Genomic DNA, 27,082 nt, shown 5'->3' with positions numbered 1-27,082 from the left:
GTGGCACCAGTCCCTGAAAGTTGTAGAAAACACAATTACCATAATTACCAGTATCAGTTCAAATGGCCAAGTAGGAACACAAAGTCATGATAAATCTATAAAGCACTGAGATACCGTCACTTTGTGTTATTGGCTTTGTTATGGTGAGGACTGCAGCTGGACCATCGGGGGTTTTGACTGATATTCTACTCAAACCTGTTAGCATGTTAGCATGTATGCCATAGAGATAACATTGAAGCAGAGTTACTGGAGCGACTAATCAGATGAGCTGTTACGTGTAAGTTCATTTCATCCACCCTAGAAGGTGTGGGTGTTTATGAGAGACACACCTTTTTTTGATCGAGGTCTTTTTATTGAACAAAAAATTGCTTTTAACAACAATTAAAGCAGTATTAACAAACAGCCCTCCCCCCCCCCTCCCCAGAACAGTGTAACTAAAACTCAGCCAGAGAAGAAAGAAATAAGATAAAATAAAATTACAGATAAAAAGTAAATAATAACATAAATGAATGCAAGCAAGGGGAAAAAACAAAACACACACACATTAAGCAATAGTATCTGGATTTAAACTTTCAAAGTAAGTTAGAAAAGGTTTCCGTATGTCATAAAATGTCCGAGCCGAACCTTTTACAGTGTAGCCGATCTTTTCCAGCTGAGTATTGTACATGACATCCTTAACCCAGTGCCCATAGACAGATGGAAGTGGCTCTTTCCATTTCAATAAGATCAACCTACGGCCAAAAGAGTGCAAGAAGATCAGAGTGTGATTCAGAAAGACTGGCATCACCCCAAAAATGGCCATAAATGGACAGGCTGTAATTGGAATGCCACATATCTTGGACATGGTTTCAAATATACTTTTCCAAAAGCTACCCAATTTTGGACAAGTCCAAAACATGTGAAGTACAGAAGCAGGCTGTTGTCTACACCGGTCACATGTGGGGTCAAACCCATCCTTGATTTTGCTCAATCTAGTTTTAGACCAGTGGAGACGGTGAACCACTTTAAACTGAATCACCACATGCTGGAGGCAGGTAGATGATGAAAACATCCTATTGATGATCCTATGCCAAGTCTGGGCCATCCTCTTCCCCATTGTTCCCTAAGAGATTGCAGTGTGGACAGCTTATAATTACTTAACAGCTCATAAACATCACTTATAACCCGCTTGGCGTCCAGTTTAAGATCAAAAACATCATCCAAAAGAGACGGAGGTGGACAGGACGGAAAGCACTCAGTATTAGAAGCAACAAAGTTCCCAAGTTGTAGATACCTGAAAAAATGTGACTGAGGGATCTTGAACTTAGTCACCAATTGTCCAAGTGAACAGAAGATATTGTCTGTGAGAAGAGCATTCATTGAACTTACTCCAAGCTTTGTCCATTTGTTAAATGCCTCGTCCGTTAAGGATGGAGAGAACAGGCAATGTCTATGCGGTGGTGCAATAAGGGAGAGTTCAGCCTGTTTAAAGTGAGCTGGTACCATAATGTCAGTGAATGGATGACGAGAGGGTTTGTGGTAAAGCTGGAGACAGGTCCTGCCAGGGCTAATCTGGCACACAGCAAAGACAGCAGGGAGGATTCACTGCTCCAGTGCTACCCATGATAATTAACTACCATGAACTTTTACCCAGTACAATCATCCCTTATATTAGATGCCCAGTAATACAACAAAAAATTTAGAAGTGCTAAGCCCCCTGTGCACCACGGTCTGTTTCAGACTAGGTGGCTTTTGTTCCAAATGAAGGAAGAAATGTGACTATTCAGATTGTTAAAGAAAGACTTGGTTAAAAAATTGGAAGACATTGGAAAAAATACAGAAATTTAGGAAATATACTCATCTTGATGATATTTATTCTACCACCCAGCGAAAGAGGCAAGGACTCCCACTTTCCAAAATCCTCTTTTAGCTAAGACAATAAAGGAGGATAATTCGTTTTATACAAGTCTTTGGTTCTGTGTCACCCAAATATTTAGTTATAGCTGGGTTTGAAAGGTGCTAAAATAGACGAAAATGCCCCAGTTGTCGTTCCTATAGGCATTGCCCCGCTCTTCCCAAAATTCACCTTGTATCCAGAAATTGTCCCAAATTCCTTAAGTATATCCAAAAGTTTAGGGAGGCTATTTGGAAATAAACAAAAACAAACAAAACCCCGTGAGGAAATCAGTACAGTCAAAGCTTCACTCTGGTGACCCTGGCGGGTGATTGGCCTGATGTGGTAACCACAAATGATTATCAATATCAATTGAAATAATAAATTTAATTCAGTTTCAATTTTATTTACACAGCATCAAATCACAACAACAGTCGCCTCAAGGCGCTTTATACTGTACAGTAGATCCTACAATAATAGATACAGAGAAAAAGCCAACAATCATATGACCCCCTATGAGCAAGCACTTTGGCAACAGTGGGAAGGAAAAACTCCCTTTTAACAGGAAGAAAGCTCCAGCAGAACCAGGCTCAGGGAGGGGCGGGGCATCTGCTGTGATTGGTTGGAGTGAGAGAAGGAAGACAGGATAAAAGACATGCTGTGGAAGAGAGACAGAGATTAATAACAGATATGATTCAATGCAGAGAGGTCTGTTAATACATAGTAAGTGAAGAAGAGACACCCAGTGCATCATGGGAATCCCCGGCAGCTATTGCAGCATAACTAAGGGAGGATTCAGGGTCACCTAGTCCAGCCCTAACTATATGCTTTAGCAAAAAGGAAAGTTTGAAGCCTAATCTTAAAAGTAGAGATAGTGTCTACCTTTAAGATTAAGCTTCAAACTTTTGTGATTAAAAAATCCTACGCGCCCGGTCGTCCCTGAAATACTCGTGTCACCAGAGGCAAACATCATTTCTGCTTTCTCATTAGAGACCAAACGGTGATTATTCTCAGGGATTCGTCAGAGCTCTGTGTGAACACATCTTCTTATCATGGTCATTCTGACCACAAACTGCAGCCGTCGTGTCAGGAAGGAGTGTGGAAAGCTATCACCACTTCAGCTCTGGCCTGCACAGTCACAGCAACGTTACGGCACAAAGGTTATTATCATGGTGAAAACTCAGCTTCGGAAAAACCTGGAAAACCAAAAAATGAATGAAAAATGATTCATGAATGGGAGCAAGGTTCCCAAATTAAAAGTGTCAGAGGTTGTCAGGAGCCTACATGATGATGGTGTGGTTTAAAGGAGCCTACGCCACCTGCAGCTGTCACATTCACTAAACTGGTGTCTCACACTGATGTTAAGGTCAGCAGATGGTTTCACTGAAACAGCACCATTAATATAAGAGATAAGATAAGATAGAACTTTATTAATCCCTCGGGTGGGTTCCTCTGGGAAATTCGATTTCCAAAAAGCACAGCACCGACAGAAGTTACAGAATATTATACACACACACACACACACACACACACACACACACACACACACACACACACACACACACACACACACACACACACACACACACATAAATACAGAGACAAATATAAATAAAATATACAAAGGGGATAAATAGAATAAATAGGAATAAAAAATAAAAATACAAGTGAATTGCACATTTCAAGTATTGAGTCTATTGCACTGTTGACTATTTACAAAAGTATTGCACAAAAGGTATTGCACAGTGAGGTGCAGAGGCACTACAGCTTAGTTGTTCCCCCCTCCTTTGTCCTCCTGTTTCCCCTCCCTCTCCCCTCCAGAGAGGAGTTAAACAGTCTGATGGCGTGTGGGACAAAGGAGTTTTTAAGTCTGTTAGTTCTTGTCTTGGGGAGAAGCAACCTGTAGACATATATAAACCAGTGGACACAGCCATGTTCAGTCTACCTCTCACACACTGAGAAGAGACGTGTTAGTTTCACTTCAATAACAGTCTGACAGCAGGTGTGCAAAATATCTGTCAGTCACCTCACATTTAGATGACGTGTAAATGTTCAGAAGCAAAGCTGTGGTGAAATGCTGCCAACCCACAGCTGGGACAGTGGTGGTGTTGCTGGACCCCACTGGTGGGCTGATGTAAGCCACTGTACTTGGACAGTAACAGAACAGCTCGTTAGCAGGAAAACGTTTCAGTTGTGATTTTGGTCACACCCATGCGCTGTTTCACATGTCAGCCAATTTCGAAGAAGTCCCGATCAGCGTCGAGAAATTGGACTCGCCAGACAGCTTTTGAGATTACTGTTGCCTTGACAACTGAGGGTGAAATCAGGAGGGGTTAAAAAAGGCTGATTAAATTTTCCACTATTTGCATGCCATCAAGAAGAGTGGGATTTAGTGCGAATGCCTGTCTCTTGCTGATTAGCTTTTTAAATTCCAGTTTGGCACTTGCATGTTTATCAGAGCAGATTCTCTCGGTGGCTCCTCTCCACGTGTCAGCGGCCGACGGAGGCAGCGCCGTGTGGGACGCACCCTTAAAAGACGAGATGGCCACACTCGCAGAAAGTGTTTGACCAATTTTGGAAAGAAATATTTGAGGCAGTCTGTTGTGTATTTTGGGTTATAACAGGATCCGTAGTGGGCTTGCCCCGATGCATTAGGGGAAATGATGCTTTTCGGCTGTTGCTCGGGCTAGCTCCATGTTAAGTTGCTCCGTTATAATAAATACCGCAAGTTACGTCGTGGTCCGAGTATCATTGTTATACTAGTAACCCGGAGTGAAGATATAACAAAAGTGGCGACGAGGACGTCTGGACGCTGCAGTCCGCTTTGGAGTTTTACATTTTTTTTTCCTGCTGATGCCTCGCGCTAACCTGGTGTTAGACGGCGCCGGAGGTAGGACGACGCTACCGGTGTGCGAAGGTGGATGCCGTTTTTTTTTTCTCCTCAGCGAAACGGGGAGGAATGTACAGCGGACAGGACGACGAGGGCAGACTCCGTAAGTGACGTTAACCAAAACATAAACGGATAAAAGAGACGTTACGAAAAGGAACAGTTGTGAGGGGAAGAGTGCCATTCAACCAGGAGCCGAGTAATGGCTGGAGTTACTGGCCCTATCGGTCCCTTCGACGAAAGCACGGAGCAATGGAGCTCATATACGGAGCGTTTTGGATATTTCGTTGCGGCTAACGACATACAGGATGCTAAACTGGTGCCCATTTTTTTGAGTGTGATAGGCCCAAAGACTTTTACCCTGCTAAGGAGCCTGCTACAGCCAGCAAAGCCAGGCAGTAAAAGTTTCACAGAGATCGTGGACACACTGACCAAACACTTCTCGCCCAAGCCCCTCGTGATCGCTGAACGGTTCAAGTTTCACAAGCGAAACCAAGAAGAGGGTGAGTCTGTCACAATGTTCGTTGCATCGTTACGCAAATTAGCTGAACACTGTGAGTTTAAAGATGTTTTAAATGACACATTAAGAGACAGACTCGTGTGTGGTTTAAGAAATGAAGCTGCACAGAAGAAATTGCTCACGGAAAGTGATTTGACTCTTGAGAAGGCAATTAATATCAGTGTGACCATGGAAATGGCATCAAAAGAAGCCCATGCGCTACATGCTACAGACAGAGTACACAAACTAGACAATGGTAAAGCAAATGCACAGGGACCATGCTTCCGCTGTGGCAAGTTAGGACACCTTGCTAGTGATTGCTGGTGCAAAGAAATGGATTGCAACAACTGTGGAAAAAAAGGTCATGTAGCACGGGCATGCAGGAACAAAAGGTGCAAGGATAAGGGCTCAAAGCCTGGGAATAAAAGAGGCACTGCAAGATTCAAAAAAGAAAGACATGTTCACACAGTTAAGCTTCATGAGGATAGAGCAAATGACTCCTCAGATGAAGAAGTGTTGTCTGCAATAAATACTGTGCGAATACTGAAGGTGGACGAAACCTCAGACGGCTTTTGGGTCACGCCCAAACTGGAGGGACATGTTGTAAAAATGCAGATTGACACTGGGTCAAAAGCATCACTAGTGTCATATAATGTCTATAGGACATGTCTGAAGCACCTTCCACTCAAACCCTCCGACACAGTATTTAAAGGATATACTGGACATCGAGTGCCTATGAAAGGAATGGCAGAGGTGACTGTTCAATACAATGGCCAAACTGCTAAGCTGCCTGTGTATGTTACGCAGAAGAACTGCCCTGCTATAATGGGACGTGTGTGGCTCAAAACAATCAGACTCAACTGGCAAGAGGTGAGAAAGCTGTCGCATGGTTCCTCTCAGCTACAGGCCATACTGGGAAAACACCAGGAGGTTTTTCGTGAGGAGCTGGGCAGCATGAAAAAAATTACAGTGAAGCTGCATCTCAAGCCTGACTCCAAGCCAGTCTTTATGAAGGCTAGACCTGTGCCGTACGCCATTCGGCCCAAGGTGGAGTCTAATTTAGACGCATTGGTCAAGAATGGTGTTCTGGAGCCGGTTACGACCAGCGAGTGGGCCACGCCCATCGTTCCAGTTCCCAAAAAGGACGGCGGAATCCGGATCTGCGGAGACTTCAAGGTATCCGTGAATCCTGTATTAACAGCAGAGCAGTATCCCCTTCCACTGATTGATGACTTATTTGCTGGTCTGAGTGGAGGACAAAAGTTCAGCAAAATAGATCTCAACCAAGCTTACCTGCAAATGCACGTTGAAGAGCAGTCACGTGACATGTTGACTATTAACACACATAAGGGACTTTTCAGATTTTGCAGGTTGCCTTTTGGCATCACATCAGCTCCAGCATTGTTTCAACGAGCGATTGATCAAATCCTGAGCGGATTACCTGGTGTGCAATGCTATCTGGATGATATCCTGTGTACAGGAGCAGATGATGAAGAGCATCTGCGCAACTTGGATGCGACCCTTCAGAGGCTGAAGGAATACGGATTGAGAGTCCGTAAGGAGAAATGTGACTTTTTCCAGTCATCTGTGGAATATCTAGGGCACGTGATTGATGCAAATGGACTTCACACTGCACCTTCGAAGATCACAGCAATCGTGGATGCACCCCCACCACGAAATGTCAGTCAGTTAAAGTCTTTCTTAGGGCTGTTGAACTACTACGGACGGTTCATACCCAACTTGGCATCACTCCTGAAACCACTGCACAACCTGCTACGCAAGGAAGAAGCATGGGAGTGGACAGCAAGCGGCCAAGACGCCTTTCAAAAGGCAAAGGATTCACTGACTGCATCTGAGGTGCTAACCCACTTCAATCCCAAGTTCCCAATTCAGCTTGCTTGTGATGCTTCTCCCTATGGGGTGGGGGCAGTGATTTCCCACATTCTCCCAAATGGCGAAGAAAGGCCAATTGCATTCGCATCAAGGACATTAAACACAGCAGAGTCCAACTATGCTCAGCTGGAACGAGAGGCGCTGAGCATTGTATTCGGTGTTCGGAAATTCCACCAGTACCTGTACGGTAGGAAGTTTACACTGTTTACTGACCATAGGCCTCTCACAACCATCCTGGGACCCTATACAGGGATTCCATCTCTTGCTGCTTCACGTCTCCAGAGGTGGGCGTTGATATTGTCAGGACATTCTTATGACATCAAGTATCGCAAATCGGAGTCTCATTGCAATGCAGATGGGTTGTCCAGGTTACCCCTTCCTGTTAAAAAACCCGTCTCTGACACAGTTGAGATCCTCTACTTCAGGGAGGTAGAGACAGCACCTGTTTCGGCTGTGCAGGTGAAAAAGGCGTCCAGAAATGACCCTGTGTTGGCAGCAGTGCTGGACTGGATCATTAAGGGTCTGCCTGCAAGTAAGGGTGTAGACCTGAAGGCTTTCCTGGGAAAGCGGGTGGAGCTTTCTGTTCAGGCGGGATGTTTGCTGTGGGGGAGGAGAGTCATCATTCCCATGTCACTGCGACCAAAACTGTTGAAGCAACTGCATGCAGGACATAGTGGAATAGTGAGAATGAAGGAAATAGCGAGAAGCTATTTTTGGTGGCCAAATATGGACAAACAGATCGAGGAGATTGCTAAGAACGGCTCTTCGTGTCAGATGGTCCGGAACAACCCACCACTTGCTCCTCTTCATCCCTGGGAGTTCCCACAGGAGCCATGGCATCGGGTACACATTGACTTTGCAGGTCCATACGAGGACAAAATGTTTCTTGTAGCTGTTGATGCACACAGTAAATGGCCTGAAGTGACCATCATGAAATCAGCCACCACTGAAAAGACCATAGAAGCTCTAGGAGAAATGTGCAGTAGGTTTGGATCTCCTACTCAGATAGTCTCTGACAATGGACCTCAACTGGTTTCACAGGAAATGGAGGCTTTCCTACAGGCTAATGGAGTGCAGCACATTACGTCAGCTCCATACCATCCTGCAACGAATGGTCTTGCAGAAAGGTTTGTTCAGACAATGAAACATGCACTGAAAACATCACAAGGCCAAGGAACACTGCATCAGAGACTGCACAAGTTTCTGCTTAACTACCGGAATAGTCCACATGCGACCACAAGGACATCTCCTGCCAACGCAATGTTCAAAAGAGATCTGCGCACTACCTTTGATCTTTTGAAACCCTCAACTGTGAAGGACACTGTACAAAAACAACAAGAGAAACAAATCATGTACAGGGGTCAAAAGGTCAAGGGCAGAGTCTTCAGCACCGGCGAGTCAGTGCAGGCCAGGAACTACCGAGGAGTACACAAGTGGGTTCCTGCAACTGTCATTGCTCAAACTGGTCCAGTTTCATATACAGTTCAGGTGGCCGATGGAGTCTGGAGAAGACACGTGGATCAGCTACTCTGGTCCGCACCAGTGTCTGCAGAAGGGTCTTGCGGAGATCTTGAAAATGCACTCATCGACTCGTCAGCCCCTTCACACACACAAGTAGAGAACTCCACCACATCAGGAACAGTGGTTCCACCTGTAAAGGAGACTGTAAGAGAGACTGAGACATCTTCGGTGTCAGGAACAAAGGCTCCACAAGAGAGCACACAGACTGACGTTACCACAGACCGCCGATACCCCAATAGAGAGCGGCGGCCTCCTGTTCGTCTGAGTTATTAGATGGCACCTGACCCAAATGAACGGGGCAGAATAATCCCCATGGGTCATGGGGGAGGTTGAGGTAGTCCACCCTCACTCCCCAAGATAGCAATTAAAAGAGTTGGTGTTGTAACCTTACAGTTAATAAGAGGTGAAATGTTTGTGAGGCTATTACTGTCATGTGCCAGTGAAGACTGAAGTTTGTGAGTAGATCACCTGTTTATTTCATAGTACATCCTTTGTAAGAGGGGAGGAGATGTTGTGTATTTTGGGTTATAACAGGATCCGTAGTGGGCTTGCCCCGATGCATTAGGGGAAATGATGCTTTTCGGCTGTTGCTCGGGCTAGCTCCATGTTAAGTTGCTTCGTTATAATAAATACCGCAAGTTACGTCGTGGTCCGAGTATCATTGTTATACTAGTAACCCGGAGTGAAGATATAACACAGTCGTACCCAGTGTGGTACATTTTAATGCCCTCACACTTTGATGAGCTGATTCTAGGCTCCCGTGGGCAGTGGAAACATCTGCCTGTTCCTGCTGTCTCCGTGTACAGGGAGGAACACGGGAGGAACTGCCTGCCGGGCCGCTAACGTTTACAAGGCTGCAGTGTTTAACGGAAGGAAAGAACGTGGCAGAGGGTCACATCCTAGTTGGATGCTTGCAGGGTCGTTAATGACAAAGTAACTTGTTATTACAGCAGATAACATTTAACATGGATACATATGATAACCTTCTGTTTCAGGCCTCACTGATTAGAAACAGCTGATAGGACCACGTGGTCTCTGCTGGGTTTGAGAAACCTGAAGTTGAGTAAGGACATTATGTTCTCCACATTGGTTGCTGAGATGGGGACACATCATCGAGGCGAGGAAAGGTCCAAGCACCTGTACATACCCAGAGGTAGCCTGCCTTTGAGCATGTCTGTACAGATGTAGTACAGCAGGTGTCCACAGGATGTAGGAAGCTGTCTCTCTGACAACCTTAGAAAGAAGGCGATGATGCTCGTGTTGCTCTGACAAGCTCCCACAGGCGTCCTCGGGCCATAACCAGAACAGAAGCTCACAGACGACCGTGTGACAGCGAGCAGACACGAGCAGACACGAGCAGACACGAGCTCGGCTGATTCGGGGATGTTTGCATCATGTTTGCATCATTCTCCATGTAAGCAAGCCCAGCAAGAAAACAACATGAATGTCTGCTACTCGTTTCTGCACAGTCACGTTTCCATTGAATGACTCTGTGACTGCAGGAATGTTTAGCTGGCACAAATGTTCGTGCTGCAGGCAAACACATATCAGCCCGTATGGAAAAGATCTATAAATCTTCTAACGTTTGTGTCTGTCGTGTGTGAAACTTGTATGAAAAGCATACGAGAGTGAAAACAGATATAAGATCCCTTGAAAAATTATATAAATGAAACGTGTATGTTTTGGATACTTCCTAAAACAATATGTGAAAGTGATGAGAAACGAGTAAGTCATATATGAGTCACTATATGAAACAGGCCACATGTCATGCACGTCTTTTATGAGTTTTTTCTATTTCTTTTCCATGTGGCAGGTTTCCACTCATCATCTAATGTCCATTTGTTAGGTCTGGGTAACGTCTTAGACTCTTCTCTTCTAATAAGTACAAATCTACATGACTTTACTAAGACCAGGGATACAGAACTGTGTCGCTCACATGCATGCACTCAGACCCACTAGTTAATATAATCAGTACCCAGAGGACACACGAGGACACGGGGAAGCCCAACACTTTCATTTACACTCCGACAGCTCAGAAATGAAAATGCTTTGAATGTTTTCATGAACGGTGAAGTGATGATCTGTCCTGCAGTCGTTCATCAGCCGTCTGAGGCTCTGTCCTAACAGTGGCGTGGAGTTCGCTGTGTGTGTTTGACAGTGTCGTGTTTCGGTCCTTCAAAAACAACAAGATTGTCATAGAAATGTGAATGTGTGAGTGTAAAGGACTCGCCCTGCTTTGACACTGCTCCAAAGGAACATTACAAATGTAAAATGGATTTAGCTTTTTCATCCATGAATCTCTTTCAGACAGGCACTGCATGTCAGAGCTACCATACAGTACCACCAAACCCAAAAGCTGGTAATGACCACAAGCACCACTGTTTGTGTGAAACACCCTGATCTGTCTCGCTGACGCTCTTCAGCACAATTATAGCTCTGTGATCGCTCGGGAAATGAGTCCTCGAAACCTGGAGTCACTGCTAGAGACATATAACCAGGCACGATAGCTCCCAGAGAGAGGGCCAATAAAGGACGGGGGATGGTGCAAAGAGGATGACGAGGAGGTGGGAGGGTGAGAGTGACAGGAGGAGGGGGGCTGTTAGAGTGCAGGGGGGCTGTGCAGCAGGTAGAGCCGCTAGGTGAGATAAAAAAGAAATCATTCAGTCAATCAGCCCGGGCCGTGGTGCAATCATGAGATCTCATCTGCTTTCAAGAGCAATTCTGCCTTTATTGAGCTGTTGTGTCTCAAACAGGGAGGCTGCAGCGGCCAAGCTTAACCCGTGCACTGCCAGATAGAGCTGTCACCACACACTAATAAAGTATTCCTACCTGACTTCAGCGTGCTGCTGAGAACTAACGATGAGCTGTTTCCTTCAGATCTCAGCCTCAAGGTCAGCGCTGAAGTGACCAAGCCCACCTACGGGTGCCAGGTGACCATCCAATCAGAGCAGGAGAAACAAATGCTAAAGATGTATCGAAGGGAGGAGAAGAAAGAGAGGAAGAGATTCAAAGGAGGCGATGAGGGTGACTCTACGGATGCTCTCCTGACCTTTGACCCCAGAGAGATGAGAGCCCAGCGGTACGTCGTCTCTACAAACCTCATCTTAGTGTCTGTGTGTCTTTGTTGTGTGCCCACCTGGGCTCTCAGGTGTGTGTGACTGGCAGCCTCCTGCATTTTTCATGACGGCTTCAAAAAAGCAAAGCTGCTTTTCTTTGGGGGGGGCTGGGGGGGGGCAGGAAGATCCTTCCAAAAGTTTAATCTCAGAGGGTAAAAAAGCAGCGATCTGTTTAATTAAAATGTTAGCGTGTGCAGATCCAGCGCAGTGTGAAGACAAAGATTAGCCCCTTTATAAAGCCTCACATCTTTGCCTCTTCACTGGGCTCATCCATCACAGGTTTGTTTCCACAGCTGTGGATCAAGATGAGGGCCGGGCCGTGGATCTGACACTGTGCCAATTTAAATGTTAAAGCTCTGTTTACTGTCTTACTGTTGTACGTGTGCCTCGGTGCAGAGAGCAGGCCCTGCTGACTGCCCGCCACGAACCTGTGCTGAGCAGAGACAGGGTCTACGAGCGGATCCGATATCCCAACGTCTACGACAACCTCGCAGAGGCCACGAAGACGGCTGCGTTTGTGGGAGGAGCCAGGGTGAGGCTGATTTTACTGTGCTGCACTCTCTGCCTCTGATGTGTGACATGACCCACAGGTTTAAAGTGCGCGTGCTCTGTGCTTCGTTTTTCCTTTTCTTACTGTTCTGGAGGAAGGCTAAATCATTTATCTGTGCAGCGGGGATAATCCCATCTTAACATTGTGTGATAACATCATTCTTGCTGCTTCATTGCATTTTACACTGTGGGAGATGGCTCTCACGAAGTCTGAGCCCGTGTCAGAGTGTAGAATCACTTTAGTGGCTGTCAGGCTGCTGAACGAATCACAGAGAAGAAACACAGTGTGACCATCTCACGGCGTGGGTCTGTGACCACGACACAGTGCTGAGAACCATCACAGGAAATAGTCTCTGGGCTCAGGACGCATGTGTCTGTGCAGCAGCAGGTCTCCTTAATCACTGGCTTCTGCTGCTCGGTAAATGAATGAACGTGTGTGAGAAAAGTGATTAAGCCTGAAGAACATCTGGAACTAAAGGCTCAGCGATCAGCTTGAGCTGTCGGGCAGAAGGAAACGTTTCATATGACCGAACCAGCTGACTGCTTCATGAAGCATGTTTCCTCCATCAGCTGGTAGAAGCTGTTCCTCTGCACAGACAGGACGTAGGTTCACTGATGATGGTCAGAGATGGGGCGCTCTAGTGTAGAAAGCTGAGCTCGTGTACTCGTGAACCTGTAAGTCAGACGCTTCCACAGTGGCTTCATTTCCCATGTGACAGTTACTGGAGTCGGTCAGGTGGGCTCTTTTTCTCTTGACTGATTTATATGTGGAATAAATGTATAGGCACTGACTTGATGTTCATATTTAGTCTTTATTATCATCAGTGACAGTTTCAACGTGGTTATGTTAGACTCTGTAGTCACATAGAGAACATGCTACAGACCCAGTCTGGGCTCAGAGAGGCGTTTTGCTCTGTGGACCTACATCCTGTGTTGTGTTATGGACCCAGGCTCCTCTGTGCTGTTCATCTCTAACTCCCACTTAACTCCAAATACCAAGTACACTCTGCTCATAGTGTTTTGCATTTTTGCAGTGGGGAAACTAAACGTATTGCTTCAGATTCACAGTGTTCAAATTCCTGTTAAATGTTCTGTGTCTTATGAAGCGCCTTGAGGCGACTTTTGTTGTGATTTGGCGCTATATAAATAAAATTGAATTGAATTGAATTGAATTGAGATATTGTGTCAAACCTTTTCTTCTGTTTGGTCGTTCAGATGCTGCTGCCCGAGGGAATCCGCAGAGAAAACTGTAAGATGTACGAAGAAGTGGAGATCCCACCCAATGAGCCCATGCCTGTTGGGTTTGAAGAAAAGCCCGTCTACATCTCTGAAATAGACGAGGTAGGAGCTGCTGTGTGCTTAGATCTGATCTGTTTGCGGGGACCAACAGCCAGCTGTGGGGACAAACGCCCCGCCCCCACAGGTCTGAAGCCATGTTTGAGGCTCACAGTGGTTTTAGTGTCAGGGTTCAGTTTATGTTCAATAGTCCTCACTAAGATATGAAAACGAGTGTGTGTGTGTGTGTGTGTGTGTGTGTGTGTGTGTGTGTGTGTGTGTGTGTGTGTGTGTGTGTGTGTGTGTGTGTGTGTGTGTGTGTGTGCATTAAAAACCATGAGAATGTTAATATGGAGAATATTGACCATAACCACAATGCTTACTGGAAACCCCCCCGCCTCCACATGTCCCACATATGTACACTACAGGTCCTTCCACAGCAGCCACAGCAGCACTCCAGGTCACTTCTATCTTCTTTCAGTTCAGACTGGGTGAACTGGTCTATCTCCAGCTTAAGTTCACACTGTTTACTTTCCCAGCATTTACTCTGTCTTGTGTCTGTGATCACCTTCTTGATATTAGTCTTATAATTATAGACGCAGCTTTCTGTTTGAGAGTACGATTCCACATTCATGACGTTTGGTTAGTTGGTGATCGAATGTTGATGGCCATCTGTCTGTACGAGTTAGCCTGGGTCGACCCGGGTTTGTACCCTTCCCTCTCTGTCACAGCTCAGAAAGGCTCCGTCCTCCTGAGCCCGGGAAAATCCTGACGTAGAAAAGCAGTGTGGTGTTAATGAAATACACCTGTGTTGTCTCTGCACGGCGTCTCGGGTGACACGCTTGAGTGAGACGTAGCACACTGAGGTCCTCACACTCGATGAAATAACTGGCTGCTGTACTTCATCAAGTACCTGAGCATGAACCACAGGAACTGTTTGTGTGTCTGTTAAGCTGCCAGGAGAAGTTGATCATGTGACTGTAGCACTCACAGCTGTCAGCCTGAGTGGCAGCTTGATGGACAAACCCACACTCACACTGGTACGTTCTGACTGTACCCAGTCACCATTAGGCCAAGCAAGAGAGAGCAGCAGGCTGGAGAACCTGCAGCTGAGTTCGATCTGTCTTAGAGAGGAGCAGGACTGCATCAGAGTGCACACTCATCGAAAGCGCTGCTCTGATGCTGCTGTTGAAGATGCAGCAGAAGATCACGTCATGAAGACACCAACGTGGAGCATCCATGAAGCTCAAAGCTGCAGGAAATGAGTGTAACTGTTACCACTGTTAGCCTTCATGTCATTCACGCTGACACAATCATAAACAGGACTGATCGCTGTGACGGAAGCATGTGTGTCCTGTGCTGTGACTAACTGATGCATGGATGCTTTAATCACATCAACGCGTTGTGCCTTTTGTTGTCGTCACAGTTGAGCATACTTGCTCCTGTGTGTGTGTGTGTGTGTGTGTGTGTACTTCAGTAGCTGTCAGCTTCAATCTTCATCAGTGTGTCTTTCAGCACTTCACCACTAATCCTTTCATTAGTCACAGAAACAGAGCAGGGTGCCACATTCCTCCGTTCAGCTTCCTCTCTGTGTTTCTGCAACAAGAAGCAGCTCAGAGGAGATTCCCAGATATAATCCAACCCCGTCCCACACCCGTCTGTGACTTCTGCTGCACACCTCACCGCTGTGCTCATACATGCACTGCACCAGCCTCCGGTAGTGTTGTGCCACTCCCAGCAGCACCTGCAGTACCTTCAGCATCTGCACTGTCAAACCTCTGCAGGCCTCGTTCTTGCCGTAACGCCATGGTCCTCCTCACTGATTGTCACTTCCATTCTTATCTTCAGCTCAGTTTTCTGAATAAAGTCTTTTACATAGAACAGACTCTGCCTTACAGAGCAGGAGGAACCCCATCAGAGCAAGCACTTTGTGCCAGTAGGAAGGAAAAACTCCCTTTTTAAAGGAAGTAACCTCAAGCAGACCGGACAGGGCTGAGTGTAAGGAGAAGAGAGCAGCAAGAGCTGGTTCATTACTAATGACTAAACACAGCCGTGATGTGTAAACGCACAGGTAGTGACAGGGATGAGTAACAAAGGTGTTACATGCTGCACTGAGGTGCACCGGGACGATCACAGAGTCCACTCACAAGCCAATAAGATCATTTGTACCTTTCATCATTTTATTAGAATTATTCAATCAGAACTGAGCACGAAATCGAATAAAAAGTCTGAGAAACAAAACACTGAATAATGACCACAAACAAAACTATGATTTGAACAAAGCTAAGAGTAAGTAAATGAATCCAAACGGAGTTATTTATGGCTGCCACATCGACTCTCACAGTAAATACACCGACGTATTCATCGTGTTGTGAGCAGCTTTCTTTATTACTCATCATAAAATCACGGACTCACAGGGACGAGAGCCACCTCATGTTCAGTTGTCCACATGTATTGGCTTCGTTGTAGGTACAGTTGAAGGTTTTATAATCCTCGTCTCTTGTGAACGCTAGCTGTAAATTGTTGTGTTTTTTATATCAGCATTGGACTGGTTCTGATGGTCTGGTTTTGGGAGGTTGGGGGGGACGAGAGTAAAGACACAACGCTGCCGGTCATCTTCTGGTCCCAGCTCTGGATGCCCACAGAGAGCGAGCTGCTCCATCCACAGTGGGATGATGCCTCTCTGTGAACAAGGCCAGCACTGCAACATGCAGCTGATCATGTCACTCCTCAGGTTCAAAGGAAGACTAGTCCCCACGCGTATGAGCAAAATGACATGTGGTGACCTCTACCTGACACAGCTGTGTGGTCACTCCTGACCCGAGTGTGTGTCCTTAGCCCACAGGGTGTAACGTGTTGTCTGTTAGAGGGAGTGTGTGCTCTGATAAAGCACACGACTGCAAAAGTAGTCACTATGTAAATGTTAGAAATGAATCGAGCTGCACAACGCAGCGCTGTGTGACAGGCACAGGAAGTGAAACCATGCATAGTTTCATGTTGCTCTTCTTGTTCTCTCCAGCATTATGTTAAACAGTCTCATCTCCAGCTAACTGTCCTTCCTCTGTCCTCCCCCATCTCTCTCTCTGCATCCATCAGCTCCTTTCTCTCTGCACACACTTTCTTCACTTGTTAGCACATTTCACACTCCTCAGCCAGCTGTGCTGCACATCCTTTCCAGCCTCTGACTAACCAGGTGACAGAAGTCTTAGTGTCCAGTCTGCTTTGTCCCAGCACTCCTGTCGACTCCTCCATGTCCCTCACTGTCCCGGAGCCTCAACTCCTCCCTGAACTCTGTGCAGCATGTTTCTTCAGCTTTCACCATTTAATCCTCGTTTTCACCATGGCTTGTTATTATGCAGTTATTCTACAGACTAGCATCCAGTGTTGCCCAGCTACATTCTCCCCTGATCTCTTTCAGATTTTACCTTCTGATATAGATGTGGTCCACCTGTGTGCATCGCCCTGTTCTTCCCTCTTCTTGAAGTACATGTTTTCCACAGTCTTTTCTGTCATTTTCACAAAGTTCATCGTCGTCTGTCCTTCAGTATTTGTCTTCCTAACACCTACCCATCATCATCCCCATCATCACCTCTCTTCCCTTCATCTACATGCACTATACAGTCTGCTTCAGTCACCACACTGTCTCACCCTGCTTCATCAACAAAAGAAGACTTTTCCATTGCTTAGACAGATGAACATGAGATGAACGTGCAGCTGAATAAAAGATGGAGTCAGTAGAAGGAAGGAGCCAGAATCCCACGTTACTGATCAGGTGTGGTAGAGGCGTAGTGCAGTACGAGTGCAGTGGGAATGGTGCTGTAGTGTGTGTTGATGGTGTGACTTTTGAAGTTCTACCTTAAGCTCAGACTTAGTGCAATGCTGCAAATCAGATGAACAGCTGTTCAGCGTGCAGGCAGATAATGAGTGAAAACAGGCTGCGAAAACTGCCCAGCAGCGTCTTAAGGCAAAGCGTTGTGAAACGGGATTCAGCTCCTCCATCCTGCTGAGTGTGGTTTTCACTTTCACAAAGCTGAGACCAGCAGCGGCTGGAGCGGCTGCATTAAAGGTGAAGCATCAATCCATCAAGGTCTAAACTTTATGCACACTTTCAGCTGCCTGTTGTTGTATGTTGGCACCAAATAAATAAGATTGAATTGAATGGAGTCATTCAGTTGTTAATTACTGTGAAGTATTTAGACGCGTCAGCCTTTACAGCTAAATGAAACACAAAGTTACACATTGTTGACTTGAATCAAATGTCGAGTTATTTCTGAATCGTGTCCCTGCTTCACTCTTTAATGTCCCTGCCCCCCCCTCAGAGTTTCTTTCCCTCTTTCACTTCCTGTGTAACTGATCTACATCGATATAGAAGCTCTTCTGCTGAGCGATGTGAATTAGCCTCAGTCAAGCAGCGGCTCTATTCATTAACTTAAGCCTGGGCAACTGTGGAACAAAGTGCCTCGCTGCTGAAGCGCCAGCACACAATGCCTAACACGTCTTTATTTGCTATTAGGATGGCTTTGAAAGGCAAGCTGAAAAGTGTGACGCTGCCGCTTCCTTCCAGTTTACTCTGCTGCCGTTTGTCATTTATTGAAAGCTGTAATGGGGAATGGGGCTGGCATTCCTTTTAACAGTGTGAAACATTAAAAGTGAGGAATTTATTAAGGTGCTTTTCAGCGAATGAATCAGGGTCTCCGTATCCTGCACTGCCACCATGGTAAAAGCCTTCCTAATTGGTCCAAATAGATATGTACTGAGTGTGCAGAGTTAGAGCGAGTGCCAGTCAAACATGTACAGAAACTGCTGCTTCTGCTTGCTGATTTACAGCAGAACGCAGCTGAAACTTGGATACGGAGACCAGTATTGACACACACACATGGCCTAAGCTGCTAATTGGTAGGAATTCACTCAGGCTGCTAACACATTCTGAAAAAATGACATGCTCCCGCAGGGAAAAGGTCTGTAGAGGGATAAGGATTAAGGAACACAGAAAGCTTTGCTCTTTAGCAGCTGAAGGAGAGTAGAGTGTGGGCTGGTTGAAAGGCATAAGTAATGAGTGCCCCCCCCCCCCCACTGCATATCATTCTGCTGCCTGATACTCGACGAACTGGCATTATGGCTCATTTAAATGTTTTTCTTAATGAATGGAGTATATTTAAACAGACATTGTAGTTTTCTCCAGATTCATATTACAGTGCAGATTCTCCTCCAACAGGCTGGAAGCTATTTATATCTCAAAAAGTCAGTTCATGCATTGCTGATGCAAAGTTTTATCCTAATGGAAACACTGAAGGCTTTGTAAAGACGTTCTAGATGCTGAACAATCAGCAGCAGTGCACTAGGCTCTCATGTTGACTAGCTGCCGTGCATACGAAAATTACAGCAAGTCAGTGAGTTTAAAGTCTGTAGGCTCTCAGTCATCCGGGTCATGGTAGTCTAAGGAGCTTGGAAAGACAGCAGCTGGACTTCTTTCAAATGTCTTGAAGACATTTCAGCTCTCATCGCAGAATCTGTTTCATTTCGTAAAACAAATGCTGTCCCAGGTATTTCAACGTTAGTCGGTGTTGTCCCTGAGGAGGGTCATTGAGGGTCGCGACATATTGGCAAAGAAAAGATGCCAGTGGTCAAATTTTGCACAGAGAGCACAGATGGTTTGAAAGAGGACTCAAAGAGGCCATTTATGTCCAATTTGAACTGAGGGCGGGGCTTACAGCACAACCTGTCTGCTGCCAGTGCAATGCCACGCATTCACACTCCGATGGACGCATCGGAGAGCAATTTGGGGTTAGTATCTTGCCCAAGGATATTTGGCATGCAGACTAGGGGAAGCCAGGAATTGAACCGCCAACCTTCCGATCAGTAGATGACCTACAGCCACCCACGAGTTTTCGGAGAAACGACCCACAGAAGGACAGCACCCTCCGCTCCCGTTCGCTTCAGTGCCACTCAGTGTAAGGTAATGCCATTCAGAGTAAGAGTCTGCTTAGATACCATATTTCTAAGCTTTTCAGGGCCGAGTACAATAACCTCAGTTTGATCTGAATTAAGAAGCAGAAAGTTAGCGGCCATCCAGGCCTTTATGTCTTTAAGACATTCCTGCAGTTTAACTCATTGGTGTGTGTTATCTGGCTTCATGGACAGATAGAACTGGGTGTCATCTGCACTGAGGTCTAGCAGGAGCTACAGTATCCAGAGTCGTACGTAGTGAGGAGGTAAAATTATTAACAAGATGATCGACCTCTGTTGGAGCAGCGTTCAGGTAGCTGCTCTGCTCTGTGTTGGTACAGGGCATTGAAGATGATAACAGTGGGTGGATTATTGTGATTGTTTATGTTTAAGTTGTTTGTTGCTGGTTTTTAGTTAGTTTTTTGTCTGTTTGGGAGCTGACACAGTCTCTGTGGAGATGGGGTTGTGTGGGAGTAACAGGAGGAGAAGCTGCAGAGAGGCGTGTAAGACTGCAACTCTGGATAGTCACATTTTGGGGGGGTTTAATAAATTTGGATAGATGAAATGAGGGCTGCTCCATCCAAGTTGGGATGGGTGTTGTCTCTCATAACAACACCAGGTTTCCTCCTGAGAGTTTATGCTCACTGAATTAACATTTACATGTAGAAGACTCCCTTGACATGGAGTTTGGAGCATGGACTGGTACCTCTTTTCAAATTCTGTGTTACAGTCAGTGTACTGTACATTACCACAGCACTAATCCATCTTCAACAGTCGTATCATTATAATCAGGGCTGGAAGTTGCACTCTTCATCACACAGTTTTCGTCTAACACTCAGATCTTCCGTCAGTAAACCTCGACACTTTAAGCAGATGTTTCACAGACTTTTTTCCCCTGCAGCTGATGTAATCAAAGGCGACTGTTGGAAAATTTATTATGAGTATATATGGAGTGGAGTGATTCATTTATCTTTGATGATAGTAAAAAAATCATTTAGCACATCACACCCCACTCCCCTGAACAGTTTCATGTCTTTTTATCCACGACTCAGACTGGAAGGTTAGTCCAAACACCTGGAAAGATATAGTTAGAGATGTCAGATGAAGGTTTTGTGTCTGGTATTTTCAGACATCTGATGGTAGCAGGTGAGCAGTGCTGTTGTCATTCCAGTACACATGCCATTACTGCTTTCACTCAAAATCCTTTGATTCTCCTGACTTGACAGCCTGCCCCCTCCTTTCCTATGCAGGAGGCAGCGTCTAAGCACAGGCATGCAAAGATGAGGCAGAACTGAACAGCCCGCCATCCATAATTAATCCACCTTGATTGCATTTTCTAATCCAGTTTGGATGTGGTTCCCCCACAGCACACACACGTGGCTCTCTAACTTTTCTTAGACTTGATTTAAGACATCTTTGAGGTTTAACACATTCACAGTCTGGGTTGGTGATGTGAGAGCAAGCACAAATATACAGTACACTACATCTATATACTATACACCGTACACTACACCATATATACTATACACCTATATACTATACACCGTACACTACACCATATATACTATACACCGTACACTACACCATATATACTATACACCTATATACTATACACCGTACACTACACCATATATACTATACACCTATATACTATACACCGTACACTACATCTATATACTATACACCTATATACTATACACCGTACACTACACCATATATACTATACATCTAAATACTATACACCGTACACTACACCATATATACTATACACCTATATACTATACACCGTACACTACACCATATATACTATACATCTATATACTATACACCGTACACTACACCATATATACTATACACCTATATACTATACACCGTACACTACACCATATATACTATACATCTAAATACTATACACCGTACACTACACCATATATACTATACACCGTACACTACATCTATATACTATACACCGTACACTACACCATATATACTATACACCGTACACTACACCATATATACTATACATCTATATACTATACACCGTACACTACATCTATATACTATACATCTATATACTATACACCGTACACTACATCTATATACTATACACCGTACACTACATCTATATACTATACATCTATATACTATACACCGTACACTACACCATATATACTATACACTGTACACTACACCATATATACTATACATCTATATACTATACACCGTACACTACACCATATATACTATACATCTATATACTATACACCGTACACTACACCATATATACTATACACCGTACACTACACCATATATACTATACATCTATATACTATACACCCTATATACTATACACCGTACACTACACCATATATACTATACACCGTACACTACACCATATATACTATACACCTATATACTATACACCGTACACTACACCATATATACTATACACCATATATACTATACACCCTATATACTATACACCGTACACTACACCATATATACTATACATCTATATACTATACACCGTACACTACATCTATATACTATACACCGTACACTACACCATATATACTATACATCTATATACTATACACCGTACACTACACCATATATACTATACACCGTACACTACACCATATATACTATACATCTATATACTATACACCGTACACTACATCTATATACTATACATCTATATACTATACACCGTACACTACATCTATATACTATACACCGTACACTACACCATATATACTATACACCTATATACTATACACCGTACACTACACCATATATACTATACATCTATATACTATACACCGTACACTACACCATATATACTATACATCTATATACTATACACCGTACACTACACCATATATACTATACACCGTACACTACACCATATATACTATACATCTATATACTATACACCGTACACTACACCATATATACTATACATCTATATACTATACACCGTACACTACATCTATATACTATACACCGTACACTACATCTATATACTATACACCGTACACTACACCATATATACTATACATCTATATACTATACACCGTACACTACACCATATATACTATACACCGTACACTACACCATATATACTATACACCTATATACTATACACCGTACACTACATCTATATACTATACACCGTACACTACACCATATATACTATACACCTATATACTATACACCGTACACTACATCTATATACTATACACCTATATACTATACACCGTACACTACACCATATATACTATACACCTATATACTATACACCGTACACTACACCATATATACTATACATCTATATACTATACACCGTACACTACACCATATATACTATACACCGTACACTACACCATATATACTATACATCTATATACTATACACCGTACACTACATCTATATACTATACACCGTACACTACATCTATATACTATACATCTATATACTATACACCGTACACTACACCATATATACTATACACTGTACACTACACCATATATACTATACATCTATATACTATACACCGTACACTACACCATATATACTATACACCGTACACTACACCATATATACTATACATCTATATACTATACACCATATATACTATACACCGTATACTACACCATATATACTATACACCGTACACTACACCATATATACTATACACCTATATACTATACACCGTACACTACACCATATATACTATACACCATATATACTATACACCGTACACTACACCATATATACTATACACCATATATACTATACACCGTACACTACACCATATATACTATACACCATATATACTATACACCGTACACTACATCCATATACTATACACCGTACACTACACCATATATACTATACATCTATATACTATACACCGTACACTACACCATATATACTATACATCTATATACTATACACCGTACACTACATCTACATACTATACACCGTACACTACATCTATATACTATACACCTTATACTACATCCATGTACTATACACCTATATGCTATACACCGTACACTACATCTATATACTATACACCGTACACTACATCTACATACTATACACCGTACACTACATCTATATACTATACACCGTACACTACACCATATATACTATACATCTATATACTATACACCGTACACTACATCCATATACTATACACCGTACACTACATCCATATACTATACACCGTACACTACACCTATATACTATACACCGTACACTACATCTATATACTATACACCTTATACTACATCCATGTACTATACACCTATATACTATACACCGTACACTACATCTATATACTATACACCTGCACAGCAAATCCAGCATGTCCAAATTAACACTGTCGGATTTGATTTCAACACTATTAAAGTGTCTATATGGGTCCACACCAGAGAGTGTTAATTTAACTCTTTTTGGAGAGTTGGTACGTTAACTCTGATTTAGTGTTAAACACCAAATCTGTCTGGAGTTGATAATTTAACACTTGGTGTTAAGAGTTTATATATTAACTCTCAAAGAGTATTTTAGTTTAACTACGTAAGAGTTATCTTCTAATTCATTCTAAAAAGCGGGAATTTTACTGTTCTGAACTTCTAGAAATTTCTTTTGGAAATAAACATTTACTAAAAAGATGCAATGGTTTTTGAAAAACATTTATTCTGAACTGTGCACCACAATTTCAAAACATTTTCTGAAAGATGTAACAGTGTACACGTTCTCACTTTCATTAGAATTTTGTTTATCAAAAGGTCTGACATGGTAAATGCAAATAACAGCATCTCATCACTTATTTCTTCAATACAATATGCATGTCCTTCATTCATCCCTTTGTGGAACTTCAACGCACTTCTGCTCTCCCCCATATTCCATCTTCACAAGCATATCCTGTGCGGAGATTGAATAAAAATTAGTTGACACTAATTAATGGCACAAATAATCCAGTAAACAATTGCAGCACAGTAAAAAAAAAAGGAATCCTCTTTGAGCCATTACTTGTGTAAAGTATTTTCCCAAAAGACAAGGACACAGGCAACAGGTAATACTGAACTAAATGTAAAACCTCAACCTTTTTCATTTTTACCTAAACCGTGTGGCACAAAACTCTGGAGGGATCTATGCTAACGTAGAATCCAGTCAGGACGTCAGCTACTGCTGTTTGCTCGTTTTTTTTATGGGCGATCGTTTTCAGGCTTCAAGCAGCACCATTATACCAACATTTACATTCTAGACATTGTTTTAGGTGTATTTGACCAAAAGTTTGACTGAAAATTCACATGCAAGCTTTTTTTCAAGGCTGTGGTATTTGCCTGCAAACAATACCTTTAGCTAGCTAAAACAGAATGTTATGCTATCAGCGAGCAACATGGCTAATGCCTTTCACACAGCTTTGTCTCAACTCCAAAGAGCCACAGAAGTAAAAGCTAATAGAAATAATTGAAACAATCTTTGGAAAAAATGACTTACCAAGCATGGCAAACAACTCAAATATGTAGAGCACTACAGTGCTCGGACTTATATCCAACAATGATGAGACAAACTATAGGACAGAGGTGCAACAACTAGAGTCATGGTGCCACGACAATAACTTGGTCTTAAACACCAAAAAGACCAAGGAGATCATTGTAGATTTCCGGAAGAGGGGTCATAACAACCATCTGCCTCTCTTCATTGGCAGTGAGGCGGTGGAGAGGGTGAGCAGTTTTAAATTCTTGGGGGTAACTGTGACCGAGGACCTGTCCTGGGGCAACCATATCACCTCAGTTGTACGGAAGGCCCAACAGCGCCTCTACTACCTGAGGAGACTGCGGAGCGCACACATTCCCAGATCTCTGATGTTGAACTTCTACAACTGTGCCATCAGCAGCGTTCTGACGTATGGATTTCTAGTGTGGTTCCCCAGCTGCACCAAGGCCGATCAGCAAGCACTCCAGCGGGTGGTGAAAGAAGCTGGCAGAATTATTGGAACAAGTCTGCCAGAGATCAGTAATATCTTCCCCACTCGCTGTCTGAGGAGGGTGCACAGTATCCTGCGCGCCACCTTTTCCATCTGCTGCCCTCAGGGAGAAGGTACAGGTCTATACAGGCCAGAACATCCAGACTGGCCAACAGCCTGTATCCACAGGCTGTGAGGCTCCTGAACTCTCTGCCCCCCTCTCACGGACAATAACCATATCCAACTTCTTAATAGCAATGAACTGGTCTGCATTGGTGCACCATATCTTTATTCTCTTCCCCCTCCTGCCCCCCCCCCCCTCTTTCTTAAATAGATAACTATCATATCTGATATCATATCTCACAGTACAATAATATTGAATGGGTTGCATTGTTGTATTTTGTCATGTTTCTCAGGTCTTTGTCTGAATTTCTACGAACATTATTGCTAAGGATTGTCTTATTGCATTGGAGTCACACTGGGTTAAATATGTACACTTGGGTTTTAAGGGGTATTTATTATTTTCTTCTTTTTTTTTGGGTTGTATGGAAGCCCCAAACGCAATTTCATTGTTCTTGACAATGACAATAAATAAATAAATACTAATACTATACAAAATGTTCTGAAACGGCTTCACTTCAGCTTCGATTGGAGCCGTGCTGGGGGCGGAGTCTGTGAATTTACTCTATTGGTGTCATAGCCCCTGTAGGAGTTCAGAGTTAAGAGGTCAAGAGTTAATGTTTCCATTGTAACACCTCCAGATTTGACAGAGAAACACTCATTTTTAACACTCGATTTTAACTACTATCATTTTACACCTCAGAGTTACATTAAAAGAATGTGACTCTGCTTAGAGTAAAATTAACTCTACTTTTGCAAGAAGACTATTAACACCAAAACATTTAACACTTTTGAATTTGCTGTGTATATACTATACACCGTACACTACATCTATATACTATACACCTATATACTATACACCGTACACTACATCTATATACTATACACCGTATACTACATCCATATACTATACACCGTACACTACATCTATATACTATACACCTATATGCTATACACCGTACACTACATCTATATACTATACACCGTATACTACATCCATATACTATACACTGTACACTACATCTATATACTATACACCTATATACTATACACCGTACACTACATCTATATACTATACACCGTATACTACATCCATATACTATACACCGTACACTACATCTATATACTATACACCTATATGCTATACACCGTACACTACATCTATATACTATACACCGTATACTACATCCATATACTATACACTGTACACTACATCTATATCACTATCACCAGCTTCTGCAGCTCCATCAACAAACATTTGGGCGCACTCTGAGGAGGGGGCATTGGCTTACAGATGAACGAGAGTGCTGTTAAAACAGCGCTATTATTATTATTTTCTGTTAACTGCTTCTATTAACTTACTCATCCTTGTAAAAACGATCGCCGATGGGCTCAGCCTATCAGCAATATTGGATATATT

At 43.5% G+C, this 27,082-nt stretch overlaps 1 protein-coding gene across 9 annotated transcripts in view; it reads left to right on the top strand.

Annotated features, from left to right (window-relative positions):
- ascc3 (activating signal cointegrator 1 complex subunit 3) overlaps window positions 1–27,082 on the top strand; it is a 149,186-nt gene that overhangs the window by 26,868 nt on the left and 95,236 nt on the right. For all 9 annotated transcript variants that reach the window (XM_076889658.1, XM_076889656.1, XM_076889661.1 and 6 more), the window contains 3 exons: window positions 11,551–11,752; window positions 12,186–12,321; window positions 13,554–13,679. In XM_076889658.1, the coding sequence (XP_076745773.1) occupies window positions 11,551–11,752; window positions 12,186–12,321; window positions 13,554–13,679 (464 nt within the window). The remainder of the gene's footprint in view (window positions 1–11,550; window positions 11,753–12,185; window positions 12,322–13,553; window positions 13,680–27,082) is intronic.

Source organism: Maylandia zebra, linkage group LG11, assembly GCF_041146795.1.
Source record: "Maylandia zebra isolate NMK-2024a linkage group LG11, Mzebra_GT3a, whole genome shotgun sequence".
Lineage (NCBI taxonomy): Eukaryota > Metazoa > Chordata > Actinopteri > Cichliformes > Cichlidae > Maylandia > Maylandia zebra.
The sequence above is the reverse complement of the archived record's forward strand: the minus strand, read 5'-3'. Positions and strand labels throughout refer to the sequence as shown.